The sequence below is a fragment of the Neopelma chrysocephalum genome, unplaced genomic scaffold, assembly GCF_003984885.1.
Source record: "Neopelma chrysocephalum unplaced genomic scaffold, ASM398488v2 Primary Assembly neopelma1_96814, whole genome shotgun sequence".
In the NCBI taxonomy this organism is placed as follows: Eukaryota; Metazoa; Chordata; class Aves; order Passeriformes; family Pipridae; genus Neopelma; species Neopelma chrysocephalum.
Window position 1 is genome coordinate 1,134,050 of NW_020925458.1, and position 14,223 is coordinate 1,148,272.

Here is a 14,223-nt window from a genome sequence, read left to right on the forward strand (position 1 = left end):
GATGAAAATAAATATTTCAAGATAAAGCTATTTATATGCAGATTAGCTAATGCTCATGATAATGCTATGGTATTGCAACATGTTAGAAAACCTCCATGCACAAAAGCCAAGAAATTCTTTCATGGCAGAACAATATCCTTAAACTCTTTTAAGTTTTTAGGATAATCCTGTGCTCCTTAAAATAACAGCGAGCTTTGTAGAAAATAAAGAGAACAGAATCCTTTGTCTAATACTGAGGGAAGGCATTATCACAGCCAGTGCACTGGTGTAGACTCTGGAGGTGATGTATCCTAAGCAGTGGGAAGAAAAGGAAGTGCCACATATCCTGACACTGTCACAACAGCACCCGATACAGCAATCAAATGATAATGGAGAGAGCTAAATTATCTATCCCACCCTGTCTCATATAACTTCCTTCCCACAAAGAAATTTACTCCTGTAACCAGAATATTGATTCACTGCTTTTTAACAACAAATCAAATCCCAATAAAGCAACAAGCTTCTTCCACAAGACTCCCCAATTGATCTAAACTGTTAAGACAGGAAGTTATTATTTTCTTTCATCCTTCCCCTTTATCAAGTAAAACTGCTAAACACAAATATCAAAACTTATGCCATGAAAGGACAATTAGTGCATCTATAACCAGAGAATGAAAACTCAAAATAAGTGATTTCCTCTGTAATAGTGTATGATTGACCTGCTTTATTCATGTACATTTTCTCTTGTATGGGCAATTTAAAATGTATCAGTCAGAAAAAGCTTTATAAAATTTAGCTAAAATAGAGTTGCAATATTGCATATAAAAAACAAAGTAAATATGTCACTGACAGGCATTTATGAGCCATAAAAAAGAACTGAGATATTCAACACTCAGTCCAAGATCATTTTCCACGTGAAAACAAACCAGTGAAAGCACACACAATGCACAACTACAGAAAACTCCGTAAACCAGGGACCACAGTAAATGAAAACAGAGGAGCAATTCTATATATTATTTTCTCGGGACCTGTAAGTTAGACAGATAAGGAAACCTTAATTTTCAGATTTCTAAAAATTCCCATGAATTACTGCAGACTTATAGTTGAAGAAATATGGTATTGTTAGGAACATGTCACAGGGCTTGCACTAAATTTGCAAGACCTCAAGAGTTGGGTTTGTCAGGCTTCCTTTGTTTAGACCTGTCTGTGCTAGCCTAAAGCTTTGTTCTAGCAGTAACTGTCAAACAATCAGATAACTGTTACTTAATCTGTTTTCAATTTAGCTTAGCTTTCTAAGACTGCGTGGTATAAAATGTATAATTAAAATGCTCATGCATTATTCTATCTAACAGACAGTAACAGCAAATAGCTGTTCTGTACGGAATAAACAATCCATGACCCCAGATTAAAAATGTAGCAAAGAGGATCATGGGATAACAGTCTTCAAGAAGTATCCAGCAAATGTAGAACATATAAAGCACATTCAGATGTAATATGGACATGCAAACCAGTGAAGAACCAATAAGGTGTAGACTATGCTAGAACACATTAAAAATAGCTGCAAGTAGACACAGAGTGAATAGAGAACCCCACCACCCATCATACTTGTCCAGACGTAACACCTGTGATAGTGCTAAATTGCTGCAACTCTCTGTAACTCATTCTCAGACAGAAGCCATTCACCTTAGTATGCAGAAGGGTAGTAAAAGGGTACAGACAAATGCCGGAGAAAAATGGATAGATACTATTAAGTACTAGGAAAATAACAACTTTAACTATATTAGTAATAATAATTTTTTTGACAGTTCAGATTTCAATTAAGAGTACTGTGGTGGGTTGACCCTCGCTGGATGCCAGGTACCCAGTGAAGCCTCTCTCTCACTCCCCTCCACAACTGGACAGAGAGAGAAAAAAAAAAAACCAACAAAGGATTCCTGAGTCAAGATAAGAGCTGGGAGAGGTCAGTTACTGACCCCCATCAGGGGCAAAACATACTCAGAGTAGGGATATTACTAACAGGGTCAGAGCAAAAGAGTGAGAAGTAAAATAATCTTAAAAACGCATTCCCCCCCATCCCTCCTTCCTTCCAAGTTCTACCTCCTCCCCTGCAGTAGTGCAGGGGGACGGGGAATGGGGGTTATGGTCAGTTGTTTTTTCTGTCACTGCTCAGAGCAAGTTCTTCCCCTGCTCCTGTGGGGTCCCTCCCATGGGAGACAGTCCTTTGCAAGACCCTCCAGTGTGAGTCCACAGGCAACAATTCTTCACAAAACTGCTGCAACGCGTGTCACTCTTCCATGGGGTGCAGCCCTTTGGGAATGAGCTGCTCCAGCATGGGTCCCCCACACAGCCAGAAGTCCTACCAGGGAAAAATCTGCTCCAGTGTGGACTCATCTCTCCATGGGCTGCAGGCCCCTGCCAGGACTCTGCTCCATCTTGGGCCTCCCACAGAGTCACAGCCTCCTTCAAGCATCCATCTGCTCTGGTGTGGGTCTCCTCCACTGGCTGCAGGTGGGTCTTTGCACCCCGATGTTCCTCCATGGGCTGCAGAGGCACAGCTGCTCCACCATGGTCTGCACCACGGGCTGCAGGGGCCACAGCTCTGGCACCTGGAGCACCTCCTGCCCCTCCTTCTGCACTGACCTTGGTGTCCGCATTTTTGTTCCCATGTTCTCACTCTGCTCTTCCCTTGCTGCAATTTTCAACTGCGTAATAACTTTCTTTCCATTCCTAAATATGTTATCACAGAGGTCTTACTATCACTCCTGACGGGCTTGGCCTTGGCCAGCAGCAGGAAGCCCATCCTGGAGCAGGCTGGCATTGGCTCCACCAGACGCAGGGTAAGCTTCTAGCAGCTTCTAACAGAAGCCACCCCTGTAGCCTCCCCCGCTGCCAAAACCCAGCCACAGAAACCCAATACAAGTAATAATAAATTCTTGGGTGTGCATACACAGTGTGTCTGGTCAATATAAACCACACAAATTGTTGTACAACAAATTTGTAAAGAATGAGGTTTCAATGCAACTGCAATTCTTGGACAATTCCAGCAACTAAAGCCCCCTTTGTCACATCAGAATTAGCAGGTATATGGCTATAGTTGATTAATATATCACAATCTACGTAGGAAGAAAGTTTATGTCTGATATGTGGAACCAACTGGCTTCTTACTATAGGTGCAGCCATAATAGTCTTAATATATTTTAAACAGCCAGGTAAGCCTGAATCTGTCACTGTAACAACAATATATTTTTGTTTCAGGATAGAGTGACATGCTTGACAAGCAAAACTGTTGTTAACTAGAGGCAAATGTAGATAATATAGTTCAAATATTCTCATATCATACAACGTATGTGACAAGTTGGGGGTTACAGCCCTTGTATTATCATATTGCCTCCAACTATAATAAAATCAAATAACTTTTAAGTATAGACAAATCATGATACAAAATGTGTAGGAAGAACTGTGTTACAAGAATAAAACAGTTACACATGACAAAGACTGTGAAACCTGACAAAATTCTTACTTTTATAATGAAAAGAATCAGGTAACTTTCTCCTCATATATATTCTAACTAATAGCAACTTTGTTGCTATTGCATATGGATTTAAATCAATGCTGTTTTGCGAGTGACTTATTTTAAAATGAAGGATAATTCTTTCATAAAATCATAGAATGGTTTGGGTTGGAAGGGACCTTAGAGATCATCTAGTCCAGCCCCCATGCCACAGGCAGGGACACCTTCCACTAGACCAGGTTGCTGAGCGCCCCATCCAATCTGGCCTTGAACACTTCTGGGGATGGAGTATCACAGCTTCTCTGGACAACCTGTTCCTGTGCCTCACCACCCACTGAGCAAAGATCTTCTTCCTAATACCTGATCTAATCTAATCTAGATCTCTCCTCTTTTAGTTTAAAACTGTTCCCCCTTGTCCTATCACTATCTGCCCACATAGGAAGTCCCTCTCCCTCCTACTTGTAAGCTCCCTTAAAGGGATTGGAAGGTCACAATGAAATCTCTCAGCCTGTCTTCGTAGGAGAGGTGCTCCAGCCCCCTGGTCATCTTTGTGGCCTCCTCTGAACCTGCTGTAACAGCTCCAGGTCTTTCCTATCCCAAGGACCCCAGAACTGGACATAGCACTCCAGGTGGGCAGAGTAGTACAGACACGCTGTAACATTTATTCCAGAGATGTCTGTACACTGAATTAATGTCTTCACCCTAACTATGGTTTGCAGACTTCTTATTCCATTGTAAAAGCAGTACTGTTACTTGATAGATTATGGAAGTGTCCTATATCTGATTTTGAGTTAGAATTAAGATTTTGATTTAGCACAGTCATAAAATATATCAAACATATAATCATAGGAAGACAACACAAAATCTGGAGTATAAAAGCATATGGGAAATGTGCTTTGCAATACATATAATATAGATACACATTCTCCACCAATAAAAATACAATCTTTAGAAAGGCTAATATTCCTAAAAGTATTGAACAACAAATTGACTGTCCACAGTTGCTGCTCACAACAACATGAGTAAAATCTTCTTTTATAGGAGGTAAAGACAATCTAGATTAGGCTCACATGCTAAGGAGAGCTTTCTTCTCTTATATCCCACTGACTGATTTTGCAGGGATTCAGACCTAGAAACACCATAAAATAATAGAAACCTGAAGATTCGTAAAAAGGAGTTAGTCACATCTGCTTCTGTTTTTCCCTAGGACTGTAATCAGTAATGTAGTATGCTTCCTATACACTGCCAAAAGTGCCAATAGCACACAGAAGAATTTTAAAGTAATAAATGAAAAGAGAAGCTTGAAAAAGAGGTTATTTAACAATGCCCTCTTTTGGAGGCTAACAGTAGGCTGTCATGGTCGCAATGAAGTTATCATGGCACTGAGTGCTGCTGTACGGGTATGCTGGTTTTGGCTGGGGAACAATACTTTCTTCACAGTAGATAGTATCAATGATGTTTGTAGCACAAGTCCAAAACACAGCTCCATATTATCTACTATGAAGAAAATTAATCTATCCCAGACAAAACCAGTACAACAGGGAAATCTAATACATATTTAAAATACATTGTTTAGAATTTACAAATGAGAAGAAAATGGACAAGACAATACATGAAAAATTATTCACTGAAATAAGTTAGTAGAAATGACCAAAGAATGCTGTCAGTGTTAACATCATAAGTCTCTGATCCAAATAATATTGCTCTTTTGGACCACTTTTGGATTACCATCAACAAATAAGTATACTTTCAGACACTAAAAAAAACTTTCCAAATTATAGTGCTTTTAAAGCCAGTTACACAGCAAACATGGTAAATGAAAATTGAGGTAGAGAAGCTCCTTCCTAAGCAACACAATCCTACTCTGAAGTCTGAGCCAACTTCAAAACTGGTGCTGCTCCAAGTCAGAGATTAGACTAGGCAACATCCAGAGGTCACATCAAATCTAGATTATTTTTTTCTATCTTTCTGAGCTCGTGTATTAAAGAAGCTTGATGATAGAAAAGCATGTTCATGGCAGCAGGAAATGCACAACTGTGCAGAAAAGAGGTTGAAGAAGCACCTTCCTCTGCTTCTCCTCATTCCTTTGGAAAAAAATGCCAATCTCATTTTATGAAACACAGGAATGAAATTACATTACTACTTTCTTTAGATAATAACTACCGCTACTGCACCTTTATATCAAATGCCACCAGGATTGCAGCCAGGAAGACACAAGGCCCTGCCTTCTGTCCTGAGGACAGAAGTTACACAATATATCTTTTGGACAGAACTTACCCATGAACTAGATACTTTCACAAACAACACTATGCTGTACAGGTAATTTCAGATAAGTGCAACTAAAACAATCACAAGAATTCTACTTATACAAACCTTCTGCCTTAAAAAAAACAGTGTGAATTCAGTTTTTCATCCAAAAAACTACTTTGACACTAGGAAAACTTTGATTGAATAATTTTTCTTTCCATCTCAATATACAGTAGTTGATAGAATCTGACTGGAAATATGTATTTAACTTCACATTTTAATAAACATTCAAATTCTGAACATTTGCCAACTTACATAGCTCCATTAGTGTAGACTGTGTCACTTCCCTCCACATACTGAACCTGGGCTGGGTAGACATGCTGTACCTGTTGCACAGTCTGCACTTGCTGTACCTGAAAACAAGAAAACAAGAAGTTTGGGATACCATAAAGAAGGACCAATGTTTCAGTGCACCTAATGGCTTCTAATCAATATGGGATATCTCTGCTCTCATAATTACTGAAGGTATATCAAAGCACTAGCAAAAAAAGTTATTGTTTCTACACAATATTCGTGCTGTAAGTTTGGTAAACGAAGCCCTAACATTGAAGATGCACATTCATGGAGCATACATATCTTCAGTGCCAAAGACATAACCAATTGGAGAACATAAGTATGAAATGAAGTGTAACTATGCTTGGCACCAAGCTGAAGAATCACATTTACTACAGAAGAAAGTATAATTTGGTCATATTTATGTTTTTTCTTATTCCATTTCAGTCCTAAGTAACACAAGCCTTAAAATCCCAGCTCAAATCTGTTGCAGTAAGTTTAGAAATAAAAGTTCACATTAAGATGCTTTAGCTCTTGTTTAATGAGTTAAATTACAGTGACAGAAGTTTTTTTCCCAGTAGTGCTTTGACCCACTGTACAATTATGGACCAAACACCCTAGTCTGAGTAACCCCTTTCCTGGAATATAATCAGCTACAACAAACTCCAACAAAATCTGGTTTTACATCAATGGGCTGAACGACAAGAGGCAGTAAGGCATGGACTATCTTCACATATATTGCTGGGGACAGTCACATGTCAATTCCTTTGATTCATATACTATGTAGAAAAGTTTCAGGTTATGCAAATTTCCTCTCCAGTTTTAATTTTTTGTCTTCTGCCACAGTAAAGATGAAGAATTCCATATTTTACACCTGCCACCATTCAGAGAAGCCATAATTTGGTCCAAGAGCTCTCCAGAATCTAAAATACGCAAAAAGACTTAAGAGATTTCACAGATTGACACAATTTTACCCATGGAATCAAATACAGAAAATGACAATGCACTTATTTAGGAAACTGATGTAACATTAAGCGACTGTAATTTTTCTTGGGTTTATTGTTATAAGGCAACTTCAGCCTAATCCAGTTGGTTCCAAGGACTGCATACACCATAACCTCAGATCAGTCTTGGTTTCATGCATTTGATAAATCACCTCCAAGAGCTCTTTGAGAATATCCTAGTCTAATACCTTCCCGTCTAGTGTTTTTTAAAAAGTTCTGTAAATAAGCACATTTCGTATTTTATAATATTGACTCTGACTGTGAAAGGAAAAATTAGATTTTTACAGAAACCTTCCCTTAGGTTGACATTAAAACCCAAATTCTGAAACGAGAAAAAACAGCCAAAGTTTTGAATGCATATTAGCATGATGGAAAATCAGATGTTTCTGTCCATTAACAGTAATGAGACAGAACCTGTACACTGATAAAATGGAATTCTACATAATGTACAAACACAGCACTAAAACACAGAGGTCACACTCCCTTTCTATACAAGGTATTATATTTTCCCATTATTCTTGGACGCAAGCTGCTACCATTTCAAAAACGTCAGACTCAGCACAGTGCAAGACCTTTACCACAGAACTGAGATGATACTGCAGGGATAAAGTGTATAGAGCGCATCAAAGCTCAGTGCCTATTGGACAGGAAACTGAAAAATTCCAAAATGTGTTTATCTTCTGATTTGGAATAACAACAATAAAAATATAATTTACCATAAAACAAAATATCAAAACTTGTTAAAATTACAATTTTCATTGCTTCATTTCAAATTTTTGACCAATTTTTATATAAATCAAAATAAATTATATTCTTAATTATACTACCTCATAGAGATAAATTAAGTTATATTTTATCTCTAAAAAAAGTTATACTTTATCTATGAAACTTTGTCATACTGAAATGCAGAAATTACACTGAAGTATAAAACAAAATATAAGAGAGAACTTTGACTTCCAAGAAAAAGTGCTTATGTACTAAGCAAAGAGCAGAACAATAGGGCAAAATATATATATATGGATTTTTAAATTACATTTAAAAAAGTACATAAAATTATCTACCGTGTCTACACAAACAGTTTGGTTGTTCAACATTTTCTGTCCTCGGAGATAAAAACAGTTTTTGTCCTTCATTAGTATGAATTACTTTTGGCAAGTAACATACAAATACCACATTCTGTAGCATTCTAAGCACATTCATATTTATATCAGGCTAATGTCAGTTCATGATTATGCTTTTCATATGCTAAACATGATTTTGCATTAAGAGCAATTTTGATTAGCAGAAGTCTGCATCTCTAGTTAGTGATACAATGCTTTGAGAATGTGATAGCCACTGTGTATGTGGAAGAAACGCTTTGCACAACTTCTAATGCATGGATACTTTTATAAAATAGCTTATATGACTATTTTCAGTTTTATTTCTCCTGTCCTTCCACACAGCATGGCATAAAATACAAAGTGAGTTTAATTTTGAATCCTTAAAAGCTTACTGCACTATGTTGAAGAGTGCCTGTTGCAAAAGCAATGATGCATTAATCAAAAATCCCTGTATTTGAGGAAACAAGACGAAGAAAATTCCTCAGGCTATTTAAACAGAATTTAATTACACTCTCACATTTTTGGTCTTTTGCTTACCACTCCTCTCTATCCCATCTCAGGAGTGACTGCTGCTGTGTTGTATGAAACCAGCTGCAACTAATGCCACTTTTGAAAGTGGAAGAATCTAGGTTTTCACTAATGGTACCTCCTTTGTTCCTATTTTTGGAGCATCACAGCAGACTTCTACAAGCTCCGTATTCATACCAGCTATATGGAAATTAGGGATTTGTTTTAGCTGAAAATATTACAAGTTACTCTTTTGCTGTTTCCTCAAAAGACAGGATGCTTCAATATAAACACAGCTGAAAAGAAAGGCTCTTAGTCCACCCTTCCACTTTTTCAGCTTGCTCTTCCTCAGGGCAAAAATCTTTCACCTTGAAAAAGATACATATTTTGTGTGCATAAAAGAAACACTGATGCTATGAAAACAACCCCAAATTAATGCATTTAGGAGATGCCATTTAAACACAGTCTATATACAGGAACAGAAACATTGGAAAAAAAGACCTCCTTAGGAAAAATGAAATGTTATACACTGCTTTAATATTAACTAAAAGTAAATTCATGTAAAATTGCATTATTCACTAGAAAGTACCAGTAAATTACTGCAAATGATAATACAGGTTTCAGCTTACACCAAATGTTGCATATACACACTCATGTCACAGTATTCTTTAACAAAATCCTAGAAGTGTCTTATTGCTTTTAGCAATTTATATTCACAACATAATATAATCCAAATGTGAATATTCCCACATAATTTGGATACAGCTCATATTACTAAGCATGTCCCTTATAAACCATAGAAAAAACAAAACCACATCTTACAGACTGTGCATCTAAAACCTTCTCTCCAGCTTTCAACATTAAATGTGCAGAAATAATAAGCCCACCCTGTGCCATCAAAAGAATGGTTTTATTAAAATAGCACTCTTTCTCCACATTTTCTTTAGACAAACTGGCCCATTCCTACCAAATGTACATAGAGACAGCATTAACTTTAGGCAAATGTGACCTATACACAGATAATTCCTCAAGACAAATCGCACCTGCAACCCTACAACTGAAATTATCTATCACATCTAAATTCTTTATCACATTTCCTGCTGGCATACCATATTCACATTTTCACTCTTTTTTTTCTCCTCACTACTCATTTTCTTCCATAATCAGGATTAGATCTCTCTATACAAATCTCCCAAACATAGGTTTTAATCATTGCAATACTGCTTGCACTGAATTTCCACACATTCTTGTTGTATCTTCAAACCCTGACTCTTTAGCTTTCCTTTCTGAAATATTATGCTGATGATACAGTCAGCGTTAAACCAGATAAACATAATTCAATATCCCCACAGGAAAAAATAATCCAATATAATGATGGTGTATTCAATGCAAGGGAACACCCAGAAGTAGCAGTACTAAAGGAGATGTATGTAAAGTTTATCAGGGACAGCTTTATATACTCAGGTAGTACAACAAAAAATTCTGTTTGCTGTTCTTATTAAGATATAATCAAAGAAGGAAAAATCCAGTCTGCTCCTGGGGTTCTATGCTTTGACATGAGTGTTACATTATTAAGGGACAACTGGAATAACTTCAGGAAAAATATCGACTTAGTGACAAAGATTAACGCATTATTTATGCGGGAAAATATGTTAAGGAAAGTTCCCAGGCTGACCCTTCACAAGATTCTCTGGCAGTCACACTCACAACGCCAAAGACTTTAACTCTTGGGCCTGAGGCCCCCTCACAGTGGGCATCTCCAGTCAGCAAATAAGGATCCCATTCTATCCTAAAAGTTTTCAAAAAGGTAGAAACTTTGCACAAGCAAATTTAACAAACCAAAGTCCTACTCATTTTTCATTTTGCTGTGACAAAAATGCATAGAACTTGTCCTTAGAGTTCAATAAAGACAATTATTAGAACTGCAACACTATAAAGTATCCTATATGCCACTAACTGGCTACCAGTCTTCAATCCCTCACGTTGATCAGTACTTCACAAGTTCAGTATGTAATATTAGACCATTGTATGTAAATCTTAGATGCTGAAAACAAGCAACCACGTAGCACTACCAAATTGCCATCTTGTATCTGAAAGGCTGAATAAGAACAAGTAATATAAATTACATCAATTAAACATCTGTTATCATACAGATATCACATGATAACAATTGTTATCATTTAGAAAATAAAAACCAAACAAATCATCCAGACTGTATTTCACAAAGAAAAAAAGGCTTGCACTACACAAACCCTACAAAAGGGTTACAGACAAAATCTCCTACAAAGGCTAGCTAAGTTCATACAATTGTAATGGAACTATGAGGTATTAGAAACTGAGTCTGTGCATCACGAAAAAAATATTAGCGAAATGTTTGAGACTCTGGAACACATACCTGAAAATGCACTGGAATTTGAGAACTCAAAAAATGCTGAAGAATTTGATTTAGAGAAAAGTGTTCCACTGGCACAGAAATAAATGCCAGTATTTAATAATTTATGTCTAGTTCTTATTTTATTGATTTTGAAACTGTAAAGTCAGTTTTTGATGAAAAACAACAACAGATGTCACCCAGAGTACCCATCACATGGACAGCTAATTTCTGTGTATTCTGGAAAAGTCTTGGACAGCCATAATGGCTATCACACTGAGTCCCCATTTTGTACCTCCATACTTTTCCTTTTTAGCTCCCCATTTTCTTCTGCCACCACTCCTTCCAAAGCTCATGGGTGCTCCATAGGAGTGACCATTTCATGTAATAGAAGAGTGCACTGTGCTGGCTGCTACAAAAGTATTCTTCCTTCCCTGGCAAATGCTCATTATGAATTACTGTTTGTCCTACCACCAATACTTTCATGACACTGTGCATAGATCTGTGGGGAGTCAAGCCTAGAGATGCAAAGGACAATGCTTTCCATTTTTACATTTGTATTGTAAATTTGTATTTGTTATTTGTATTCCACTTACTTGGAAATCCAAATGGATGGAGAAATGATACAGTCAATAATATCAGACACATATCTATTATTTAATGAAAAAAATGTAAATATTCAGTAACATACAGTACATTTCTATGAGCTACTGCATGAAGTCCATAACAAACTACAGTTAGAATCATGTATGTGTACTACTAGAGCTTGTCAGGTGCTCTAGTTAAGGAACAGATCCTGAAAACAGCTTGCCTTTCTCCAGTTATTTTAATTCCAGCAAAACAAAATCGATAAAACCAGAGCAAGAGTCCATTTAGCAGTCTTGTACAAAACCAAGTTCTTCACTGCATTGTAAAGAACTATCATTCTGAATTTTTGTTTTTTAATCTTCCCAAAACTAACAGCCACATACCTGTTGCTGAACTGGTACTTGCTGTACTACCTGTGTGGGCACTGCTGCCTGGCCAGCCACAGATGTCTGTAAAGTCACAGTCGAACTTGTATCCGCCCCAGTCTCTGATGTCTGCATTGTGATCTCTGAATAAAATTAAGACACAAAATTAAAACATTAGTACACTGATGTTTTTATTCTGTCACTTATATTAGCATACTAATTTGTCCCTTATTTCTACTTAGATTTTAAAATTATCTAACACCAATCTTGGTATGAGTTAAAATTTTTTCCACCTACTAGCATATGAGTTAGTATAAATGGGTTTTTATATTATTTTTATCTTACATTCAAAATATCTTTTGTTTAAATATGAAGAAACATATATCACTTATCTGAGTTTTGTCACTTTAGGAATAACTCAGAAAAATCAGCAGCAAATCTTCTCTCAGCTTGAAAATAATTGGTCGTCATTCAAAACCACTTTTAATCTGGCTTATTGAATTACACTAAAATCTCTATAGATTCACATTCAAAGTCAAACTTCCAGGAGGCCACAGAATGAAGGGGTCTAATTTAGAAAGCCAACTCTGAAAAGCATTTAATAAGTCATAGAGAAAAAGGAACTCAAATAACCTTCAGTGGAAAGCATTAAAGCAATCACTGTATTTAAAATATGAGAAGAAACTTTTTGACACTAATATCATAGAGAAATACATACACAGTGGACAAGGGCCTATGATCACGGCCCTGACATTTAAAGGGAACAACAGAAATTTGGGTAGAACACAGAAATGGTTCAAGAATCAAGGAAAATGCCTGATAAAGAAAACTTATCAGGAAGACAACCAAGGATGACATGCTCTCACAGGAAATACAGACTGTGAGCTGCAGATTCCTGAATTTTGCACAGCAAGAATGACAATACAATTGACTGGTGACAAGCCAAAATGAATTCAAAATTGTGAATCAGCCTTTTCCCCCCCCTTTTTTATATTTCTCTTAAGTAGTGGATGATTAACTAGTGAAAATAATAACCAGATGAGGCAGGTTCTTCTTCACCTGGTACCTTCAAAACAGAAGACAGTACGCGTCTGTGAAGAATCACAGTGAGCAAACACAACTACTATCTGTAAACCAAATGTTCTGTGATATAAAATTTTACTGCCCTTAATCTCTATTAATCTGTATTAGCTACAAAATTGACTAGCATTATCAGCATAATAAGAGATTTATATGCAAAAAAAATAAATCTATAAATATTTAGAATTACCTATGCGAGTGATTTTTTTTTTTTTAGTTTAACTCATGAGACCCATATGGCTGACAGGAAGAGACCAGACTTTAATCCCTACCACCATCACCAAATAACAACCTCCCCCAAAAAACCCTACAATATTTTTTTGAGACAAAATCATAGTAAAAAATTCAGGTATATACTATATAATATACCATTATATAGTAGGAGAAATTAATTATTGTACCAAAAAATTTTCTATCTTCTCCTTGCTTGACAACAAAACTGGCTGTCAACAGCAGACTCTCTTTTCAGAGCTAGGTTCCACAGCAGTTTAAACTGATTTAAGGCTGGGTTTCTGCACTTCCTTCCTCCAACTATCTCTAATTCACTTTGCATTGAAATGTATCCAGCGCAAAGAACTAAACAGGTACCTAACTATGGGATGGGGTCAGGGAGATAAGGTCAGGACCTTGCCAACTAGGACCATTCTTGGTTTAAACTCCAGGTTTGGCCTATGGCACCTGACAGATTTAACTGCTTCTTCTGAAGTATTCAGAAAGACTGATAAATTCTTGATCAAACCTTTTTCAGATTAATCAACAGATTGTCAGAGTTTTGTGAAAGCTACACCCTATATTTTTAAGCAGTGGATGCACTTCAGGACTCACCACACCTGACAAAAATCAGGATACAAAAGTAAAATAAAAGAATAGAACTTCACAGATAACATTTACATGTTAAAGATTATAACAATTAAAACGGATGCCCACAGGATAAATATGTCTACAGGAGAAGTTGGAAGCCTCCATGCTACTAGAAGGCTACAATCTAGTTCCATTACTGAAAGTTGGTGAGCCGACCCCTATGACTCAAGTGCAGCCATCAATGGCTACAGGCTGTTCAGAAAGGACAGGCCAGAGCGGAGGGGTGGGTGTATTGGGTTTGTGTGGCAAGGTTTAGGGTGCAGGTGATGGGGACTAT

At 36.9% G+C, this 14,223-nt stretch overlaps 1 protein-coding gene across 2 annotated transcripts in view; it reads right to left on the reverse strand.

Annotated features, from left to right (window-relative positions):
• The window catches only part of RFX3 (regulatory factor X3), a 105,651-nt gene that overhangs the window by 42,620 nt on the left and 48,808 nt on the right, over positions 1 to 14,223 (reverse strand). For both annotated transcript variants that reach the window (XM_027709577.1, XM_027709576.1), the window contains exons 2-3: positions 12,024 to 12,148; positions 6,053 to 6,150 (exon numbers count right to left, since the gene is read on the reverse strand). In XM_027709577.1, the coding sequence (XP_027565378.1) occupies positions 6,053 to 6,150; positions 12,024 to 12,140 (215 nt within the window). In that variant the 5' untranslated portion in view covers positions 12,141 to 12,148. The remainder of the gene's footprint in view (positions 1 to 6,052; positions 6,151 to 12,023; positions 12,149 to 14,223) is intronic.